The sequence below is a fragment of the Natrix helvetica genome, assembly GCF_964273705.1.
Source record: "Natrix helvetica genome assembly, chromosome: 12".
Classification (NCBI taxonomy): Eukaryota; Metazoa; Chordata; class Lepidosauria; order Squamata; family Natricidae; genus Natrix; species Natrix helvetica.
The window spans coordinates 18,079,525-18,100,320 of record NC_138556.1 but is presented as its reverse complement, the minus strand read 5'-3'; the positions used below and the strand labels follow the sequence as shown (position 1 = coordinate 18,100,320).

Here is a 20,796-nt window from a genome sequence, read left to right as displayed (position 1 = left end):
GACGGAGGGAGAGAAGGAGAGAGGGGAGAGGGGATGCTGCAGGGACAGTAGGCAGTTTATCAAAACTCAAAGGGGGGGGGGGTAGGTGGAAGGGGGTGGGTGGAAGGGAACGACCCGGCCTTTGATCTCCGTTGGTTTGTTTCTGCAATGGGAATTTTGTTGCAGCTTTGGCAGTCAAATGGATTCTGAAAGAAAGGGAGGTGGGAGGAAAAAATGGAGCAAGGGAGGGAAGGAAAGAGAGAGAAAGAGGAAGAGTAATGAAGAAGGGAAGGAGGAAAAAAGGAAAGGGGAAGGAGAGGAGGAAAGGAGGGAGAGGGAAGGAAGGAAGGAAAGGAAAGAAGGAAAGGGAGAGGGAAGGAAGAAAGGAAAGGAGGAAAAAAGGAAAGATGGCAGAGGGAGGGAAGGAAGGAAAGGAAGGAAGGAAGGAAGGAAGGTCCAGATCCTTCCATTGCCCTCTTTCCATGTACTTCTGGGGTCTGAAATTCCGGTCCAAAGTCAGAACTCAAATGCCTAGAGAGGAAATGAATTCCCACTTTCTCCAAATCAAATTCATAACTGAAAAAAGAAGACCAATTGTAAATGGTTTCCCCCTGTAAACTTAAGAAGCATTGGTGCACACATTTTGGAAATAAGAAGTGATGTAACTTGCGTAGACTCTCCTTCACCTTTGGTATAAAGCAGGGAGGGACCCCTCCCCCCTTTTGAAGATGCTCAGTGGTGGCAGACCTTTGGCCCCCATTGTCTCTTTTCAAAAGGCGGCTGAATGGGGGCAACCCAGGAAGTAGATGGGCTGGGAAAGACGGGGGCATAAAGTCTTCAGAAGTTTGCTGGGCTATTTCCATGCCCCCCCCCCCACTCTGTCTCCACTCCCCCCTTTCTCCAGCTGGTTGCCAGGGAAATGGATGAAGGAAGATGGAATAAAAAAACCAAGAAGCATCATTCAATGAGATGATGCTTCTTAGGGACAAGAAGAAACTAATCAAGGAGAGAAGCAACCTAGAACCAAGGAGGAATTTCAATTAACCAGTGGAACTCCTTGCCTCCAGAAGACGCTGTGGGTGCTCCATCATTAGAGGTTTTTAAGAAGAGCCTGGACACAACCACTTGTCTCAAATGATATATAGGTAGTGCTCGACTTAACAACAGTTCATTTAGTGACCGAAGGTCAACGGGGAAGCCAGACTGGGTTACTCACTCATCAACTACAGAGATTCGTTTAACAGCCATGGCAAGAAAGGTAGTAAAATGGGTCAAAAGTGTCTTAACAACAGTTGGGCTCCATTGAGGTCGTAAGTCAAGGACTCCCTTTATAGGGTCTGCTGCTTGGGCAAGAGGGTTGGACTAGAAGACCTCCAAGGTCCCTTCCAACTCTTGTTATTCTGTCCTGTTCTGTGATTGGGGGTGGGGAGGATTCAGATAAAGTAGATCTCTGTGCAGCCAGATCTCTCTCCCCTCTTTCTCTCTCTTCCTCTCCCTCTTATCTCTCTCTCTGCCGCCTCTCTCTTTCTCTCTCTCTCATCTTTCTCTCTGCCTTTCTCTCTCTCTCTTATTTCTCTCTTATTTTTATCTCTGCCCCATTCTCTCTCTCTCTCTTATTTCTCTCTCCTATTTCTCTCTGGCCCTTTCTCTTTCTCTTATTTCTCTCTCTGCCCTTCTCTCTCTCTCTCTCTCTCTCTCTTATTTCTCTTATTTTTCTCTCTGTCCCCCCTCTCATCTCTCTCTCTCTCTCTCATTTCTCTCTTATTTCTCTGCCCTTTTCTCTCTCTTTCTTTCTTTCTCCCTCCCTTTCCCTCTCTTATTTCTCTCTGCCTCCTCTCTCCCTCCCTCCCTCTTTCCCTCCCTCTCTCTTTCTTATTTCTCTCTATGCCCCTTTCTCTCTCCCCCCCCCTCTCCTCTCTCTGCCCCTTTCTCCATCTCTCTTCCCCCCCCCCCGCCCTGGATATAGCAGCTGACTCTCCTCCCCCTTGCAAGCCAAGGCCGCCCCTTCCTGCTGCCTTCCGCGTAGCGCCTCTCCTGCTGGTAGGGAGAAAACGAAAGTTTCAGTTCGGAGAGGAACCGGGGCAGCGAGATTTCCCACCCTCCTCTGTCCAGCGGCTGCAGCTGCAGCCTCTCCGCGCTTCCAAGGAGGGGACGCCGCCAGCCAGCCAGCCAGCCCTCTACCCAACCGAGCCCGCCTTGTTCCCTCCTGCCGCCGGTATCCAGGGGCGCATTGGGTGCGTTTTCTCCTCCGGGGGTCTCGGAGGGAGAGAGGGACGGAAGGGGGGGGTGTCTTGTTCTCCGCATTGGGGGGAGGGGACCAGTTTGCCCAGCCTTCTGGAACTGGGAAGCGGCTCCAGACCATCGAGCCAGGGTTTCTTCCCCGCGTCGACCTCGTTCCGACGTGCTGAAGAGACCCAAGATGGGTTTGGGGCGACCCCAGAAAGGGGGGGGGTCGTATTGAGTCTCGGGTTTATTAGATTCCCCCCAGTGGTGGGACTAGGGGCTATGGGGGGACTAAAAAGGTTGGGATGATACTTGGGGGGGGATTTCCTCCCCCCACTGTACAGGTAGTCCTAGACTTAAGACCACAACAGAGCCCAACCTGTCCGTTGTTAAGCGAGACGTTTGTCCAAGTGAGTTTTGTTTGGCCTCATTTTACCACCTTTCTTGCCACGGTTGTTAAGAACCACTGCAGTGGATAAGTTACTCACCCCGTTGTTAAGTGAATCAGGTTTCACCAGGAGGTCACAAAAGGGGACCCCGTGGACATAGCAATGGTCGTAAGTATGAACCAGTGGTGAAACATCTGAATTTAGACCACGTGATCACGGGGCTGCTGTAAAGCTTGTGGCAGGCACTAGCAATAGTTCTTAGACTTATATACTGCTTTATACTGTTTTACAGCCCTCTCTAAGCGGTTTACAGAGTCAGCATATAGACCTCAATAATCTGGGTCCTCCCTTTACCCACCTCGGAAGGATGGAAGGCTGAGTCAACCTTGAGCCTGGTGAGGCTCGAACTCCTGACTGTGGGCAGAGTTAGCCTGCAATACTGCATTCTTAATCACAGGGAAGGGAAGAAGGAAGGAAGATAGCAATAGCACATAGACTTTTATACCACTTCATCCTGCTTTACCATACTCTCTGGGCAGTTTACAATATCAGCCGGTCACTAAAGGGACTGTTGTAAAACAAGGACTGCCTGTACTCGGAATTGTTACAGTCATGAAATAAATTTTGCCTTTTTGATTTTAATAGCTTCCTGTTCCTTTTGTTTTTGATTTTAATAGCTTCCTGTTCCACGCACCTTTTAAAAACATCTGTGGGCAGATAATAGGGAAATAACTTTTATTAGGGGGGAAAATCTTTTATTTTTTCTGTCTGGACCAGCCTGATTCACCTTCTTTCTATAAAAAGGATAGCATTAATCATCACCTTTCCCAATAAAGGTGATGATTGCCTTTAATAATATGCCTTCCAGATATATTAAATTAAAACTCCCAGCATTCCCCTGGGATGCCCGAAGTTACCTTAATGCTTTTAGAAGGCCTCAAAGTGCCAAAGGTTGATTTGTCAGCCTGGCTTGAACGTGGCTTTGATCTGGAATGTGTGCGCCCAATTTAAAGGAAATAAATAAAAAAACTATAGCTCTGTGTTTCTCCATCATGACAATCTGGAAGAGGTGTGGACTTCAACTCCCAGAATTCCACAGCCAAGGGAATTCTGGGAGTTGAAGCCCACACCTCCCCCAGTTGCCAAGGTTGAAGAAATACTGCCTTAATATTGGGCTAGAATAGAGATGGTCCTTTTTAGATTAGATTAGATTAACAGAGTTAATGGAAGGGACCTTGTAGATCATCTAGTCTAACCCCACCCCGCCGCCGCCCAAGCAGGAGACCCTGCCTATATCATTTCTGACAGAAGTCCAGTCCCTACTTCCTTTTTAATTTTGTTAGTATACATTTTCCTTTATCACAATTTCAGTTTTACGACAGTCCATCTCTTTTCATCTCTTTCCTTCTCCTTCCCTCCCTTCCTTTCTCCCTTCTGCTTCCCCCTCCTTCCCTCTTTCCTTGTCCTCTCCTCTCCTCCCCTCCAGTCCAGTCTCTTCTTGAAGCATCCAGTGATGAAACTGCCACAACTTCCGAAGGCAACTTCTGTTCCATGGGTTGATTGTTCTCACTGTCAGAAAATTTCTCTTTATTTCCAGGTTGAATCACTCCTTGGTCAGTTTCCATCCATTACTCCTTGTCAACAACTGTGGCAAGACAAGTCATAAAAGGGGACAAGATTAACTAGGCAAATTTCTAAGAAATGTTAGGATCACTTGCGGTTGTCAATTGAGGATTAATTGTAAAGGATTCCCCAGCTGAATCTTGTCAGGGTTCCAAAAAATGCCCCCAACAAAATAAAACTCTTGTGTTCCCTCAAAGTTCCAATTTATTAGAGATGTGTCATGTTGGCACCTCTGGGAAAACCCGAATCTGAAAGCTTCCAGGTTTTCCCACCCAGTTAAAAGTTCAAGATCTTGCCCCCCCACACCCACAAGTCCATCACATGGTCCAATCTTCCCCTGCCAGGAAGACAGATTCCTCCCATCCAGATCCGGCCAGGTGCAGAGACAAAGATGACCTTGGCTTTCTAAGAAGAATGTTGTTATGGCTACATGGCACCCAACACCATATAATCCCCCCCCTCTCCCATTTTCCCACAGTAGAAAGTGTGGCAGGCCTGAAGTCCAAAAAGAAAAGATGGCTTGCAGGCGTGACACTTGTCTTCTGTCTTTTTCTCCAGGGATGGAGGGAGACTTCCAGTTCCTGCTGTGCGACAGATGCAAGAGAGAAGCCAGGAACCCCAAACTCCTAGACTGCCTGCACACCCTCTGCCCCGAATGCCTTGAGGAAAACAAGCCCATCGGGCAGTGCCCGGTATGTGGCAGCTCTGCCCAGGCCTCGGACAGATTTCCCCTTCAGGATAACTTGCTTTTCTCCAACCTCCAGGCCAAGCTGATCACCTACCAGAAGATCGTCAGCAATCAAAAGCTGCTTTGCAATCTCTGCAAAGAAGAAGCGGAGTTTTGGTGCAAGGAATGCGAGGAGTTCCTGTGCCTGAAGTGTTACGAAGCCCACCAGTGGTACTTGAAGCAGAAAAGCCACGAGACCCAACGGCTCAACGACCTGAGGAAGGAGACGGCCCAGAGCTTTCTGGAAGGGGCGAAGAAGTCTTGTACCCTCTTTTGTCCTGAGCCCACCCACAACAATCAAGTCATAAGGTAAGGGTCTGTAGGGACTGGCACTGCTGATGTTACTTAGCTGGGTAATGAAATGTCTGCACGAAAACAAATACCGTATTTTTCGGAGTATAAGACGCAATGAGGTATAAGACGCACCTAGCTTTTGGGGAGGAAAACAAGGGAAAAATATCTGCCTCCCAGCAATTTGCCTCCTTGCAACAAACAGCAAACAGTACAGACAGCATACACTGTTTGTAGTGTTGTATTTCAGACTATACTCGTACAGATGCTGCTAAAATTGATGTGCTTTCTGGAAGTATAGTTATTCTCTGCTATTTAAAAGAATAGCACCTTTTAAAACAATAGCACGGGACCTCTTCAAATCAAGCATTTATTTTAAAAAGCTTCTTCATTTTGTTAAGTTGTCTAGAATAATAATAAAGCAGTCTTTAAAAATAAGTCTAATAATTTGAACATTCTGTAGGCATTTGTAGTTGACTTACCTCCTTGCAGCAAACAGCCTGATTAGCACAAGAAAAAAAAAATCTGCCTCCCAGCAATTTGCCATGTGGAGCAAACAGCAAGTTTCACTTTTAGTTTCTCCCAATCATCAGCTGTTACAGGCTGCAGGGATTGCTATAGCTTATTGAAGCCTCCGCAAGCCCCCGTTTGATGCAAAGAGGTAAATTGTTGGGAGGCAGAGGCCAAAGGGTTGGGGCCGGTGGGTGGGTGGGGCTACATTCAATGTATTGCCAAATTTTCACCCTCTTTTAGGGGAGAAATTTTCACCCTCTTTTAGGGGAGAAAAAGGTGCGTCTTATACTCTGAAAAATACGGTAGTTTTGGGGAGGTCCATCAGTCCAACATAGGAAATCAGGTGTCCAGGCTGTTCAAATGAATATCAAGGTTTATCACAAGCTTAAGCTCTCTAGGAGAATTTGAACTACTAACAGTCAAGGGGAAATTAGCGGGAGATAAGAAGTCAGTGGAATTCAAGGTGGGCTGGACTTGGATCTCTTGTGGGTGCAATGAGACTACTGACGTGTTTCACCCCTCCCTCCCTTGGGCTCAACCTGGTCAACTTCTACACTGTTATAAGTTCACAACAAATAGGCAATGCAACCCTTTTAACCCAGGAAAAGTCAGATATCTTCTTTTAACAACTGGTCTGCTTGTGCTTGACAGCATCTATTGTCGTGGCTGCCGCAAACCACTCTGTTGCTCTTGTGCCCTGCTCGACGGAGAACATTACAACGGCAAGCTTTACAGTGACATCCGCGTAGAAATTGAGAACCGGAAGGAGGAACTGAGCAGGCTGAAGGAGGAGCTCGGGGAGAAGAAGAGGAGTTACGAGAGTACCCACAACAATGTCCACGAGCGACTGAAGAAGCTGGATATGGTGCGGAACGAGACCCGTGAGCTTATCCAGAAGAAGGTTGGGGACATGATCCAGTGGATCCAGCAGAAGGGGGAGGAGCTTTTGGACAAAGTGGACCACCAACTGTGCCAGGAGCAAGAAGAAGCCAAGAAGAATCTGGAGTCCACGGAACAGATCCTCAAGCGAGTAGAGGCAGGGGAGCAGCTGGTGGAGAAGATGGGCCTCTTTGCCTCTGACCAAGAAGTGATGGACATGCATCCCTTCATCAAGGATTCCCTGGAGAGACTCAAGAAAGAGAAGCTGCCTGTTTCCAGCTTTCGGAGCCAAGTGGAGAACTTCGATGAGATCCAAAGGGACCTCCAAACTCTGCTTAAGAGAGTCAAAGGAGAAGGTGAGAAGCTTTCAAAAATGGAGGTTTTTGTGGTTCTTCCTTCTCAGATGGGGCAATGGTGTCTTAAGCAAGAGGTGGAAGAACATGAAGGTCCATATCCGTATTGATGCCATTTTTGATGCGGAACCCAACTGGGCCCAAATCTTTAAAGCAGGGGTGTCCAACCTTGGCAACTTTTAAGATCTGTGGACTTCCATTCCCAGAATTGAAGTCCACAAGATGATGACCGGAGAAGCTTTGGATTCTACAGATTGTCTAAAGTTGTTTAGGAATTGGTGCTGAACACCTGCTCTCTCTTTTAGATGAAGAATGGAGGTGGAACCTTAGGCAGATGGCTTCAACCCAAGCTTTGCTCACCTCAATCTACTCTTAATTCTCTTTCTGCTTGCAGATGCTTTTGGGTGTACAGTTTCCACGCCTGGATCTTCCAGTTCCATGGTCAATTTGGTAAGCTTGATTTGGATGGATGTGGAAGTGGACTCTTGAATCAAAGATGGTGAGGTCCATTTGGTGCTGGGTCATGGATCACAGGGTGCTATTTCTTCCCTTGTCCACTAAGGTCCCTTCTGGGAATGGGAAGAAGGTTGATCAGGTAAATCACTGATGGACTTGCATGTCACGATGTTAAAAAGTTTGCTAGGCCTGAACTGCCTAAACTGACACTCAAGAGTTAAACTAAGAAAGCTTTATTGCGCAGGTCATAAAACAAAAAAGGGTTCTTATCTGAAAGTGATTTATTGCGCACGCGTTACACATTCCAAAATTCCTCTCTTCTTTGTTCGGCAGCCAACTTTTGGCTGACGAAGCTTTCATTATCAAAATGTAACCAATTAGTTATTTTCTGTTTTATTTTATTATTAAAGTTTGTTTATTAATTAGAATACTTTTAAAGACTTATTTTTCTCAATATCTCAAAAGATATGCGGAAGGGAATCAGCCACGGTCCATCGGTCTCTAACAGGGTGTTTTTTCCCCTGACAACTTGGTAGCAGAGGTTTGGCTGACAACTTGGTAGCAGAGTTTTGGCTTTTGATGATACCAGCTGAGATGGTTACAATTTATGGCTGTATTTTCCCTTCATGCTATCTAAAGATAACCGACTAAGCCTAATTAGCAATGTCGGAGAAAAAGAAAAAAAAGAAAAAGAAAGATGGGGCGAGCACAGATGGATCAGCTTCCTCTGACAAGGAGGCTCCCTCGGACACAGAGAAGCAAGATCAAAACGTGCTTCAGGAACAACAAATTCCTTCAGGTGCCGAGCCAAATATGGGAGAAAGAGCTACAGGACGCGACATCCACGAAACGAGGTCAGTGGTTCCTCCTTCTAAAATATCTCCAGGAGATTATGAATTTTTGGGGGCCAAGCCAAAACTTCCCACTCTGCCAGAGCCACTCCATTCCCAGACCCTCGCAGATTATCAAGATACAATTAATGAACGGCAAAAGTCTAAACGGCAACTGCCGGCAGAGGAAAATTCCTCCCACGCAGAAAGCAGATTTTATGAAATTCCCCCAGATGGTGAGCAAGAAATGCAAAGCTATCTATATCAAATAGAACGTTTAGAAAGATATGTTAAGGAGGCGAGAGTGTGTTTTGAGGAGATAAGGCGAAGTAGAAGAAGCTCCCCCACTCCCAAAATGTCTGAGGACGCCATCTTGTCTTCTTCAAAACAACAGCCTAAGACACACCCCACAGAGTTCATTGGTCAATTAGAACAAAGAGACATGTACACGTCACCGAGGTCACGTGGTCCCTTTGAGTCAACCGAGCTTCCGCATACGTATAAAAAGGAGAGGCAGCCAAAAAGTGAAGCTGCACTGCCATCTGCTGGCGGAGAAAAATTATTACAGCAAAAGATTAAGCAATTGGACCAGATTTTCAGAGATATGTCTATGAGTCCTTTAGAAGCCAAAACTTTGTCTCCAGAGGTTAAGTCTTCAACACCTCCTGGCGGTGTGGAATTCTCCCTAGATGGAATAAGGCAAAGCCAGAGGCAAATTCGAGGAAGCCAATTTGATGTTGCCACGCAAAGGCCAATGATGCAACCCCAGCATCCCCTGGTTCAACAACCAGATTTGCAACCAGAGCAACAAATTATTCCTCAGCAGGTATTCACAGTCACCCCCTTGACTGGTGAGTCCAAATTAAAGGAGTCAGGAGAGAATTATAAAGCCTGGGTCAGTGAAATTGCGCTCTTGCTTCGAAGAGAAGGCACATATTCCATGGTTTTTGATCCTCCCCGTCAACCCTGGACACCTGCAATAAGAAACCTCGAAAACAGAGCTATCACGACTTTACTCATGTCAATGGAAATTGAAATCCAAGGTATCTTTCCACCTGATGCAACTGCCCAAGAAATATGGGCTATTTTGGAAGATTGCTACAGGCCCGTTTCAATTGAATCCTCATGTTTGCTCATGTCTGAGTTCCATGGTTCGAAGTTGAAACCTGGTGAACGAATTGGTGGACATTTGACCAAACTGAAAAGAATGAGAAGTGAATTGAGACAAAATGGCCATGTAATCGATGATATCCAAATGATTAGCATCATCATTAACTCATTGAATTATGAATGGAAAGATGCTGTTGCAAAGATTAACTACGTGCCTATTGCTCAACGCACAGTTAACCACGTTTGCAGACTTTTAGTGGAAGACGAAGCTATCAGGTTAGCTACCCCACATCTGCAACGGCCTCCAGCACCAAAGGCTCCAGCCAGACGTCCCTTCCGAGGAAGAGGCTACGCTCCAAGGATGCCAAAATGCTACACCTGCAACCGTGTGGGACATGACACCCGGGATTGTCCCCAACGAGTTCCAGCTCCCGCCACGTACCAGCCCAGAGGAACAGATTCCAGAGGCAGAGGTAGAGGCGGAAGACAAGGTCGTCGTGGTCCAAGGCGTGATCCACAAGCTCCGCTTGCAACACTGGCCATAACCAACGTTCCACAACCTGATCCAAAGTTCGACAGACGTCTTTTGTGGACTTTAGATAGTGGAGCAGCTGTGCACGTTACCCACAGAAGGGAACTTTTCACAGAGATGGGCGAACCAGAGCCCGAGTATCGAGAACTGTATTCCTTCACCAACCACACTTGCAAGGTTATGGGAAAAGGAACTGTTTACATTGAAGAGCTCGATACACACATCCCTGATGTTTATTACATACCTTCAGCAACCAGTAATTTGCTTAGTCAAAGTCACTTGTCTAGAGAGTTAAAGTTCCAGGTTCACCACCTCGAAAAAGCAAGTTACTTAGTTAAAGATGGTGATATTGTTGCTGAAACTATGCTGATTGGTGGTGTTTATTACTTAAAGCCAAAGCCTAAAGGGCAAGCACAGGCAAGTATGCAAACTCCAAAAAGGCACAACGCAAACCCAGAGAGAGTTGTCCCAGAGAGAGAAAGCGTTACTGTGCCAAAGGCTCCTAAAGCCAACAAACAAAGAAAACAGAAACAGATTGTTCAAGGCAAGCCTGAGGGTCCTCATGAAACTGTTAATGTTGAGAATTCACTAACTGGTAAACCTTTGCATTCCAGGTGTATTCACAAGTGGCACAGACGATTGGGACATGCCAGTTTCCGTGTTCTTAGAAAGATGCCGGAGTTCGCAAAAGGTTTGGATCTAAAGGGGTGTAAGGTGTTTTTGGATTGTGCCGTTTGCAAAAAGGCTAAATCCAAGGCGGCTCCAGTTCCAAAACACGCTACACGCCGGTCAACACGCATTTTTGATTTGGTACACACTGACATAGTGGGTCCTTTCCCACCAACACTTGGTGGCAGAAAGTATTTTTTAACAATTGTAGATAATCATTCTAGATATGGATTTGTATATCCTATGAGAGAGAAATCTGAGACCTTTCAGATCTTTAAAGACTTTGCAGCGTTTGTTTCTACACAATACCAAGTTCGCATCGCCAGAATCCAGAGTGACCGTGGTGCAGAATTCATGTCTCAGCGTTTCCAGGACTGGATGCGTAAGAATGGAATTCTTCATCAGACATCTGCTCCATATACACCGGCTCATAACGGAGTCGTAGAAAGAAGACAAGGGGTTCTACAAACCATGATGCGTTGTCTTCTAGAAGATGCCAATCTCAGTATCGCATACTGGGGTGAAGCAATCAAATATGCAAATTACATTGTCAACCGTACTTGGAGCAGTGTAATCAATCAAACTCCTTTCTACATGCTATATGGCTACAAGCCTAATCTCAAGAACCTCCATATTTTTGGTTCATATGCTATGGTGAACACTCCCTTAAGTCAAAGAAGAAAGGGAGGTGCAGTAGCAAAGAGACTGAGATTTATGGGTATTGATGATAATTCAAAATGGTACAAATTCATTGATACTAAACATGTGATTGTCATTTCACAATCTGCTAATTTTGAGGAAGACATTGACTGGTCCAGGATTCATTCCAATGATCCTGAAGTTTATTTTCCTAGAGATGGTGTTCCAGATGCCACGCAGCCTGATGATAATTCGCAGGCAGATGTTCCTTCTACCAGTTCTTCACAACCTGATGTTCCGTCTTCTCAAGCCGCGGATGCTGATGCTAGCGACGAACGTGAGGACGAGGATGATGATGAAGAAGAAGAAGAAGACTGGTCTGTTGTTCCTAGACGCTCCAAGAGGGCCACAAAAGGAATCCCTCCACAACGTTATTCATGGCAACTGACAAAATCACCAGTACCTTTGATTTGCAACGTTACTCTTCCTCCAGAGACATTCACACAAATCAAACAGCTTCCTGATTCAGAACAAGACAAGTGGTATGATGCAATGCAGGATGAAATGGACAGTTTAAAGAAACTTAATGTATTCACACCTGCAAAACCTCCAGCAAACAAGAAAGTCATTGGCACCCGATGGGTCTACAGAATCAAGAAGAAACCGAATGGTGAGTCCTTATACAAAGCCAGACTGGTAGCTCAGGGTTTCGCTCAACGTTATCCTGAGGACTACACAAACACTTACTCACCAACAGTCAGAACTGAAAGTGTAAAAATTGCTTTAACCACTGCAACTATTCTTGGTTTAGAAGTTTTCCAATTTGATGTGGACACAGCTTATCTACATGCAGACCTAGATGAAGAGATCTACGTGAGAAGCCCTCCAGGATTCCGAAAGCAAGAAGGGGATACCTGGTTTCTGAACAAAAGTCTTTATGGTCTGAAACAGTCAGGTTTAATGTGGTATTTATGTCTTACTGACAAACTAAATTCAATGGGCTTTATTAAGTCCGAAACTGATGAATGCGTGTTCACAAAAAGATCTAACAATGCATATGAGATAATTCTTGTTTATGTTGATGATATTGTTTATATTGGTCCAAATAAGAAAATGAGTGAGATTTTTGCCAAAAGTTTGCAGAGATACTTCACACTAAAATCTTTAGGACACATTAGCACTTATTTAGGTGTTCAAATTGAAAAGACACAGAAGGGGTTTAGTCTTTCACAAGAGGAGAAAATTGACCACATTCTACATCATTGCAACATGAAAGATGCTAGCACAACAAAGACACCCATGCAAACAGATTTTCACAACTTAACACATGAACTAAGTCCTGAGTTCGAGGATCAAACACTTTATCGTTCAGTCATTGGTTCACTATTATACATTAGTAGTTGGACCAGACCTGACATCGCACTTAGTGTTAATCTTTTATCACGACACGTAGGTAAGGCAACACAATTTCATTGGTCATGCATTAAGAAGTTGTTGAAATACCTAAAACACACTAAGCACATGAAGTTATTGCTAGAACCAACACACACTGATCAACCAAAGTTGATTTGTTTTGCCGACGCCGACTGGGCGAGCGACAAGAAGTCACGCAAAAGCACTTCTGGTTACATGATGTTCCTAAATGGTTGTCCTGTTTACTGGCAAGTGAGAAAACAGAGTTTTGTTTCATGTTCATCTACTGAAGCTGAATATGCTTGTGTTTCAGATGCTTGTAATTCTCTAACGTGGTTTGATGCTTTGATCACAGATATCTGGACACGTCCGATTCGACCAATCACCGTGATGGAAGATAATGTATCTGTTGTTTATATTTCTGAGTCACATTTTACAGGTTCTAGGTCCAGACACATTGACATTCGTTATCAAAACACAAAGCAATTAGTTAAGCAAGGTTTTGTTAAATTGCAATATGTTTCTACACATGATCAGATCGCAGACATGCTTAACAAACCACTTGCCGCAAATCAACACGAATATCTGCGAAAGAAGATGTGCCTTAATTGATGATTTGATGACGTCAGCCCAGACTAGCAAAAGAAGGGGTGTCACGATGTTAAAAAGTTTGCTAGGCCTGAACTGCCTAAACTGACACTCAAGAGTTAAACTAAGAAAGCTTTATTGCGCAGGTCATAAAACAAAAAAGGGTTCTTATCTGAAAGTGATTTATTGCGCACGCGTTACACATTCCAAAATTCCTCTCTTCTTTGTTCGGCAGCCAACTTTTGGCTGACGAAGCTTTCATTATCAAAATGTAACCAATTAGTTATTTTCTGTTTTATTTTATTATTAAAGTTTGTTTATTAATTAGAATACTTTTAAAGACTTATTTTTCTCAATATCTCAAAAGATATGCGGAAGGGAATCAGCCACGGTCCATCGGTCTCTAACAGGGTGTTTTTTCCCCTGACATTGCAGTCGATCAAAAATGGTTTTTAACGAAGGTGAAACAGTTCTGAAAGTTGGACAGTAAGAATGTACGATCTGTTGGCATCCATTCGGAGCTGCAGGTCCAGGAATGAGTGTGAACATGTCGCCTTTTTGAAGGCCAATCCCAAAGACCTATCTTTTGGATCAGTGTTTCTCAATCTTGGGACCTTTTAAGATTTACAATGATCTTTTTGCTGGAAACAGAACAGAAAATAGAATGGAATGGAATAGAGAATAGAAGGGAAGAGAATAAGAGAAAAGAAAATTAGAATAGAACAGAATAAGAGCAAATAGCAGAGCAGAGCTGGAAGGGACCTTGCAGGTCATCTAGTCTCAACCCCCTGCTAATTGTTGAAAAAAAAAGTCATGAAATCAGGTTGGTCCCATGCTTAACCCCCCCTTAGTGACTGGCACAAATAACGACAGTAATTCTAGGCTCAGGTTGTAAGTCGAGGATTTCCCGTATAGCATTTCTCAAATATCTTTTATCAGGAATATCACGCAGACCAGGTTCCTTCTCTCCATCTCTGTCCGTGTTAAGGCTTGTTTTAATCCCTGTTTTTGTTACCGTTGGCTACAGGAAAGTCTGCACAATGAGAAACCTCAAGCCAAATCTCCAGGGATGAAACAAGAGAGGCCCACGTACACCGTCAGCGTTGCCAAAACATCACAGGGCTTTGTAAGTTTTGGTTTTCTGCAATAACTTTTTGTTATTTTACCTGTTCAGATTTCTCTGCTGGTCAATTTCAGTTTTTTGGGGGGAGGGGGATTCCAATGTTATCACAGCGGAGGAAAAAGTCAGTAAAAATCACCGAATTTTCCTTGAAGCAGGCATAGAAACAGTTCTATCCTGAAATTACTTCTTGTTGGTTTTTCTTCTAAGCTAAGCTAACGTGTATTTGACCCTAAAAAGTTTCTTGCTCCTTTCCCTCCCCCCCCCCAAAAAAAAACACTCAGTAGTTTGACTGCAATAATGTTAATTTATTCAGTTTTATTTCTTTCCCATCCATAGTATAGCAATAGAACTTGAGATTTATAGACCACTTCCCAGTGCTTTACAGCCCTCTCTAAGAGGTTACGGAGTCAGCCTCTTGCCCCCCAACAATCTGGGGCCTCGTTTTACCCAGGATGGAAGGCTGAGTCAACCTTGAGCCGATCAGGATCGAACTGAGTCAGCAGAGTTTGCCTGCAATACTGTATTCTAACCACTGTGCCACCAGGGCCTTTCCTTCCTTCCTTCCTTCCTTCCTTCCTTCCTTCCTTCCTTCCTTCCTTCCTTCCTTCCTTCCCACTTAGCAAAAGCACTTAGATACTAACACTTCCTATCAATAGTTCACAGTGCTTTATAGCCCTCTCTTTTTTTTTCAATTCAAGGTTTTTAAAAAAATACAAATTATACTTATTATAGGGACAAAGAGTTGTCTTTTCTTTTTCATCCTCTCATTTACATAGTCCATTTTGCCTCATAGTCTTGTTTTCACTTTCAGCCAAATTATTCTCTTCCATTATTTTTCATCTTTATAATTATTTTTTTCTTACTACGTAAACGATATTTTCAATTGCCCCAATCTCAGACACTCTGTGCCCAGCCTTTCCTTGCACAGCACTGTGTTTGGAAAATATTTACGTGGCAGCTTTCCAAGCTAGATAAAGTCTGTGGTCTTAAATTCACCTTTGAAAGACTGTTTGCCAGTCCTGTGTTGAATGTGAATGAGAGGAATTCATATTCGTTGAATAAAAGGGGTTTTGTCGGGACCAGGAATCTGCTTTGTGCTTTTTGGGGGAAGCCTAAGTCAGAACACATTTCTCTTGCTGACAAAAACTTAGAACTGGCTCGATCAAACTCTTAGCAAACTCTCCGATTCTGGATTGTAGACTACGTCAATTAGCTCACCCTACAAGCGACCGAATGTCCAGGTGGAGAAGTCTGTCCAGGTGGAGAAGTCCGTCCAGGCTTCTCCCAAGATGATGAAGTTGGAAGAACTTGAGTGCGACGGTTCCGAGGTCTCCAACCAGCAAGAGCAGGAGAACGTCCCCGAGTCTCGGCAGCCTTCGTTCCGCGAATCGACCCCAGAACATCAGCATAGAGGAGCTGCCAAATTGTTGGTGCTCGGAGAAGATTCCCCTCCTGAGGTTTGTGAATCAGGTAGGAGGAGAAGCAGGTGGCTTTTTTTTTTTGTAAACAAACACAGGTTGCACGACGAGAAGACTTTCTCCAGGGGAGAGAATGAAAGGACACCGTTCAAAGTGGAAGGGGGGGGGGGCTTTCTGTAGAAGACCTTCTTATGGGGGCTTCTTGGCTCCGTTGCTTTGGCAGCTGACACAACTGAAGACAGACAAATGGGTGTCCCTTGGGAGGTAGCCCAGACAGGAATGCAAAACCACGAGGACTAACATTTTATTATATAGGGCGATGATGGCAAACCTTTTTGTTTTTTTAATCAAGGTTTTTTTTTTACACATACCATACTTTTCAGAGTATAAGGCGCACCTCCCCCCCCCATACACTGAACGTAGCCCCACCTACCCACTGGCCCCTAGCAGTTTACCCCCTTACAGCAAACGTGGAAAATGGGGCTTGCGGAGGCTGCAATAAGTTACAGCAGTCATGGCGAACCTTATTTGGCTCCCATGCCAAACGCGGGTGGAGCACAGGGAGGTCATGTGCTGGTGTGCCACACCCATAATGCTCTGCGTGTGACCCCCCTGCTTTTGCCATGGTTTTTTCAGAGGGTTTCTAGGAGTCTGGGGAGGGCGAAAACAGCCCTCCCCCTGGATGTCCTCCAGAGGCCTTAGGAGCCTCCCTGAAGCCTCCGGAAGGTGAAAAACAGACTTACGGGCAACCTGGAAGTCACCGGCTCCCTGTAAGTCCATTTTTTGCCCTCCGGAGCCTTCAGGGGTCTTCAAGAGGCTTCCCTGAAGGCTCCGGAGGGCGAAAAACGGTTCTCTGGCCAAACCGGAAGTTTGCCCCGAACTTCCGGTTTGTCCATAGGGCCATTTTTTTGCGCTCTGGAAGCTTCAAAAAAGCCGTCGGAGGCCGAAAAACGGCCTCAAAAGAAGGCCGAAGTCAGCTGCCCAGCGCGCGCATGCACACTGGCCAGCTGACAGGGCAATGCCTCATGTGCCCAGACAAATGGCTCCGCGTGCCACCTGTGGCACGCATGCCAAAGGTTCACCATCACGGGGCTAAAGCAATCCCTGCAGCCGGAAACAGCTGATGATCGGGAGGCGCTTAAACTGAAAGTGATACTTGCTGTTTGCTGCAAGGAGGCAAATTGCTGGGAGGCAGAAGCAGATTTTTTTCCCCTTGTGCTAACCAGGCTGTTTGCTGCAAGGAGGTAAGTCAAGAGCTATAAATGTCTATAGAATGTTCAAATGATTAGGCTTATTTTTTAAAGACCGCTTTATTATTGTTCTAGACAACTTAACAAAATGAAGAAGGTTTTTAAAATAAATGCCGGCAGATATCGCTCTGCGTGTCACCTGTGGTACGAGGGCCATAGGTTCGCTATCACGGATCTAGGTAATCTCTCAACTTGCAGCCTATTCTGACCCAGCTCCCAAGTCTCCCTGCCTCCCAAGATGCTAAAGAAGGACGTCTCATGTGGCATCCACACTTGTGTTTTTCTGCAGAGGTGGCCAGCATTGTGATCAGCAGCTCTGAAGACACCGAAGATGACACTCTGGTGAGTGTGAAGAGAAGGTTCTTATCGTTCAGGACCTGTGAGGCAGATAGTGCTTCATCATCATCGTTGGAAGGGGCCTTGGGCGTCTTCTAGTCCATCCCCCTGCCCGTGCAGAAGACCCATGTACCAGGGGTCTCCAACCTTGGCAACTTGAAGACTTGCGGACTTCAACTCCCAGAGTTGAAGTCCGCAAGTCTTCAAGTTGCCAAGGTTGGAGACCCCTGCCCTATACCATATTTTTCACTTCTGATGAAACTGTCTTCTCTGACACTTCCCTCGTGGTTCATGTTTCCTTAGCCAGGGACACTTCTGGAGAAAGAGAGCCAGTGTTCACCTCCATACAGTGTCTTCACAGGTGAAGAGGTGTGGACTTCAACTTCCAGAATTCCATGCAGACCAGGGAATTCTGGGAGTCGAAGTCCACACCTCTTCAAGTTGAGAACTACTAGATTTAGATAAGGATGGACTCCCATTTCCCATAATCTGTTGACCCAATGCTGGGAGGTCTCTGTTTCTGCCCCCTACTGCAATAATTCAGAAGACCTTCACGTATTTCATTGAATCCGTTGGTTCCTTTGAGAAGCAGATACTTAAAACTAAGGGAACTTTTGGTCAAAGACATTGAGGATTGTATTCTTAAATCAGGGAGCCTTTAACAGCTAGCCTTGGGCAAATAGAGCCTCCATGTTTCAAATGCAATCTACCTGAATTGTCAGTTGTCTGGGAACCAGACCTGGGATTCTGGGAGCTGTAGTCACAACAGACCTGGGATTCTGGGAGTTATAGTCACCTAGAATTTTGAGAGGTGTAGTTACAATACTGGGAAAGCCTGGGTACTCTGTCGTCGTGAGCCAGAAAAATAGGTTGAGATTTCTGTGTTTTTTCTCCCCCAGTGACCACCTGCTTTTTCCAGACTGGTTTCCAGTAAGCTGGGCCTGAGTTAGCAGCCACTGGATGGATGTACCATTGGCCCTTTTCTCCTATGCTTCTTCTAATCACATCCCTGAAGAGTGAACAGCTGCCTCTGAGCACGGTTGTTTCCCTCCAGGGCCTTTTGCGTCATGGAAAAGTCTCTTTTTTTCCTTCGTTCTCCATAGATTTACCCAGCTTATAATTACAAGCCCTGAATCATGAACTGCTAATCTTTTCCGTATCCACAGGCCATGGGTGGCAGACTCAGGCGGGGCTTCTGATCGCAGATACTTTATCTCTCTGTTCTGCTCCTGGGGTGTGGTACCTGATTTTTATGGTAGGAGTTCCTTCCAAATAGCCTTGGGGTAGGGTTTTTATTTTTTATTTTGCCTGATTTATAGCTCAGTAGGGACATGGTGGTTCAGTAGCTAAGACACTGAGCTTGTCGATCAGAAAGGTTGGCAGTTCAGCGGTTGGAATCCCTAGCGTCGCATAACGGAGTGAGCCCCTGTTACTTGTCCCAGCTTCTGCCAACCTAGCAGTTGGAAAGCACATAAAAATGCAAGTAGAAAAACAGGGACCTCCTTTGGGGGGGAAGGTAACAGTGTTCTGTGCGCCTTCGGCGTTGAGTCATGCCGGCCACATGACCCTGGAGACGTCTTCGGACAGTGCTGGCTCTTTGGCTTTGAAACAGAGATGAGCACCGCCCCCTAGAGTCAGGAACAACTAGCCCATATGTGCGAATCTTTACCTTTACCTTATAGCTCAGTAACTAGAGGAATTCAAAGTAATGCCTTGCCTGGTTTTCTGATTATTATCGAAAGTTTGTATGTTATATATTTTTTTAAAGGACAAAAGATGCTTCTTTGGGTTTCTTATATATTATTCCCTCATCTGGTTTAGAAAACAGAACACAAACCTTATCCCTGCTGGCTAAAATAGAAGTACAAATTATGATGGCTTTTAAAAAAGATCCAATGAACTCTGATGGAGATCATCAATTCAGATTAGATTGAACCTCTCATTTTCCGTGTCTGGTCAGTTTCTCACTGATTATTCCTGAATCCTTTCTGTCTCCTTGGCATTGTGCTGTTAAAGGAGCCAGTTTCCCAAACACTCTAGATTGTTGTTGTTGTTGGTTGCAAAGTCGTGTCCGACCCATTGCGACCCCATGGACAACGTTCCTCCAGGCCTTCCTGTCCTCTACCATCCCCCGGACTCCATTGACGCCAACTGCTTCGGAGACTCCATCCAGCCACCTCATTCTCTGCCGTCCGCTTCTTCTTTTGCCCTCCATCGTTCCCAGCATGAGGCTCTTCTCCAGGGAGTCCTTCCTTCTCATTAAGAAGCCAAAGCATTTGAGTTTCCTCTTCAGGATCCGGCCTTCTAAAGAGCAGCCAGGGTTGATCTCCTCTAGGACTGACCGGTTGGATGGCTTTGCAGTCCAAGGGACTCAATGCAGGAGTCTTTTCCAGCACCAGAGTTCAAAGGCCTCCATTCTTTGGTGCTCAGCCTTCCTTACGGTCCAACCTTCACCGCCATAAATACTCTGGATTACCCCCAAAGAAACTGAAGGACCTTGATTCTTAGAGTTATGTTGATAGCAAGAAGGGTAGCGACCAAAGTTAAACCAATAAGTAAAATAAAATAAATTGTAAAAAATTGCGTGTGCCCACTGCGAAAATGACATAGAAGAGAATGTCACCTCTCTGCTCATTCAAAGAACCACAATAGAGTGATTTACTCTCCGTAATAAGCCCGAAGAAAGATGCAACTATTTTAATGAATCATTTTTTGAGTGTGCAGTGTTTTAAAGCAATCCCAAGGTTCCTCTGATTGGAATTAGGACGTGATTTGCCTGCCAGGGTAAACTAGCATTGGCTTAATCATGGATTGGTGAATTGACAAGATCGGCTGCCTTCACACAGTGCATTAAGGTCTGAGCCAGTTGTGTGTGTGTGTGTGTGTGTGCACTTGCCTTGAATTTTTTGTAAAAATAACAAAGGGATATAAATAAGTTAAATCAATGGGTTTTACAAACCATCATGGCTAAATCCCCCCCACTATGCTAAGTCAAAACCAAATAAAGCACATTAAGATTAGCCTGTGTTTTGTGAAGTTTACTTACATTGTGTTTTTGTGGTGTAAAGACATGGAACAGCAGATGGCAGTCTAGTACGAGAAGATTTGCCTTGCTTTCGTTCCTCAAAAGCAGAATATTGATAAAGGAGAATATTTGTAGCTCTGGGTTGAAATTCTTTGAGCTTGGTTGCTTTCTTGCAGGTGTTTCATTACCAAACTAGGTAACATTATCAGTGCTAGAAATGAGTGGGGTTTGCAGAGAGGGGGAGGAGGAGGACTGTGGGGTCCTTGGTGCTTCTTGGAGCTTGGCTGTTTTCTTGCAGACGTTCACTACCCAACTTAGGTAACATCATCAGTGCTAGAAGGGAGTGGGGTTTGCAGAGAGAGGAGAAGGAGGAGGACTGTGGGAATTATAGAAAAAGTGCAGAGAAGAGCAACCAGGATGATGAGGGGAC

At 45.1% G+C, this 20,796-nt stretch overlaps 1 protein-coding gene across 3 annotated transcripts; it reads left to right on the top strand.

The window, feature by feature from the left end:
- Positions 1 to 2,006: 2,006 nt before the first annotated feature.
- Positions 2,007 to 20,361, top strand: PML (PML nuclear body scaffold). 3 transcript variants are annotated; one of them, XM_081965055.1, is made up of 8 exons: positions 2,007 to 2,213; positions 4,773 to 5,250; positions 6,397 to 6,980; positions 7,372 to 7,427; positions 14,242 to 14,340; positions 15,537 to 15,794; positions 17,295 to 17,347; positions 18,241 to 20,361. In XM_081965055.1, the coding sequence occupies exons 2-7, from the start codon at positions 4,775 to 4,777 to the stop codon at positions 17,310 to 17,312; spliced, it is 1,491 nt and encodes a 496-aa protein (XP_081821181.1). In that variant the 5' UTR covers positions 2,007 to 2,213; positions 4,773 to 4,774; the 3' UTR covers positions 17,313 to 17,347; positions 18,241 to 20,361. The 3 variants fall into 3 exon arrangements, with proteins under 3 accessions (XP_081821181.1, XP_081821180.1, XP_081821179.1); XM_081965054.1 differs by having other exon boundaries at positions 15,537 to 15,807; XM_081965053.1 differs by having other exon boundaries at positions 15,537 to 15,807; positions 17,292 to 17,347.
- Positions 20,362 to 20,796: the final 435 nt, after the last annotated feature.

Coding starts and splice junctions, on each gene's coding strand:
- PML (XM_081965053.1), top strand. CDS start 4,775: ATGGAGGGAGACTTCCAGTTCCTGCTGTGCGACAGATGCAAGAGAGAA. Junction 7,428..14,241: donor CCAGTTCCATGGTCAATTTG/GTAAGCTTGATT, acceptor CGTTGGCTACAG/GAAAGTCTGCACAATGAGAA. Junction 14,341..15,536: donor CCAAAACATCACAGGGCTTT/GTAAGTTTTGGT, acceptor TCTGGATTGTAG/ACTACGTCAATTAGCTCACC.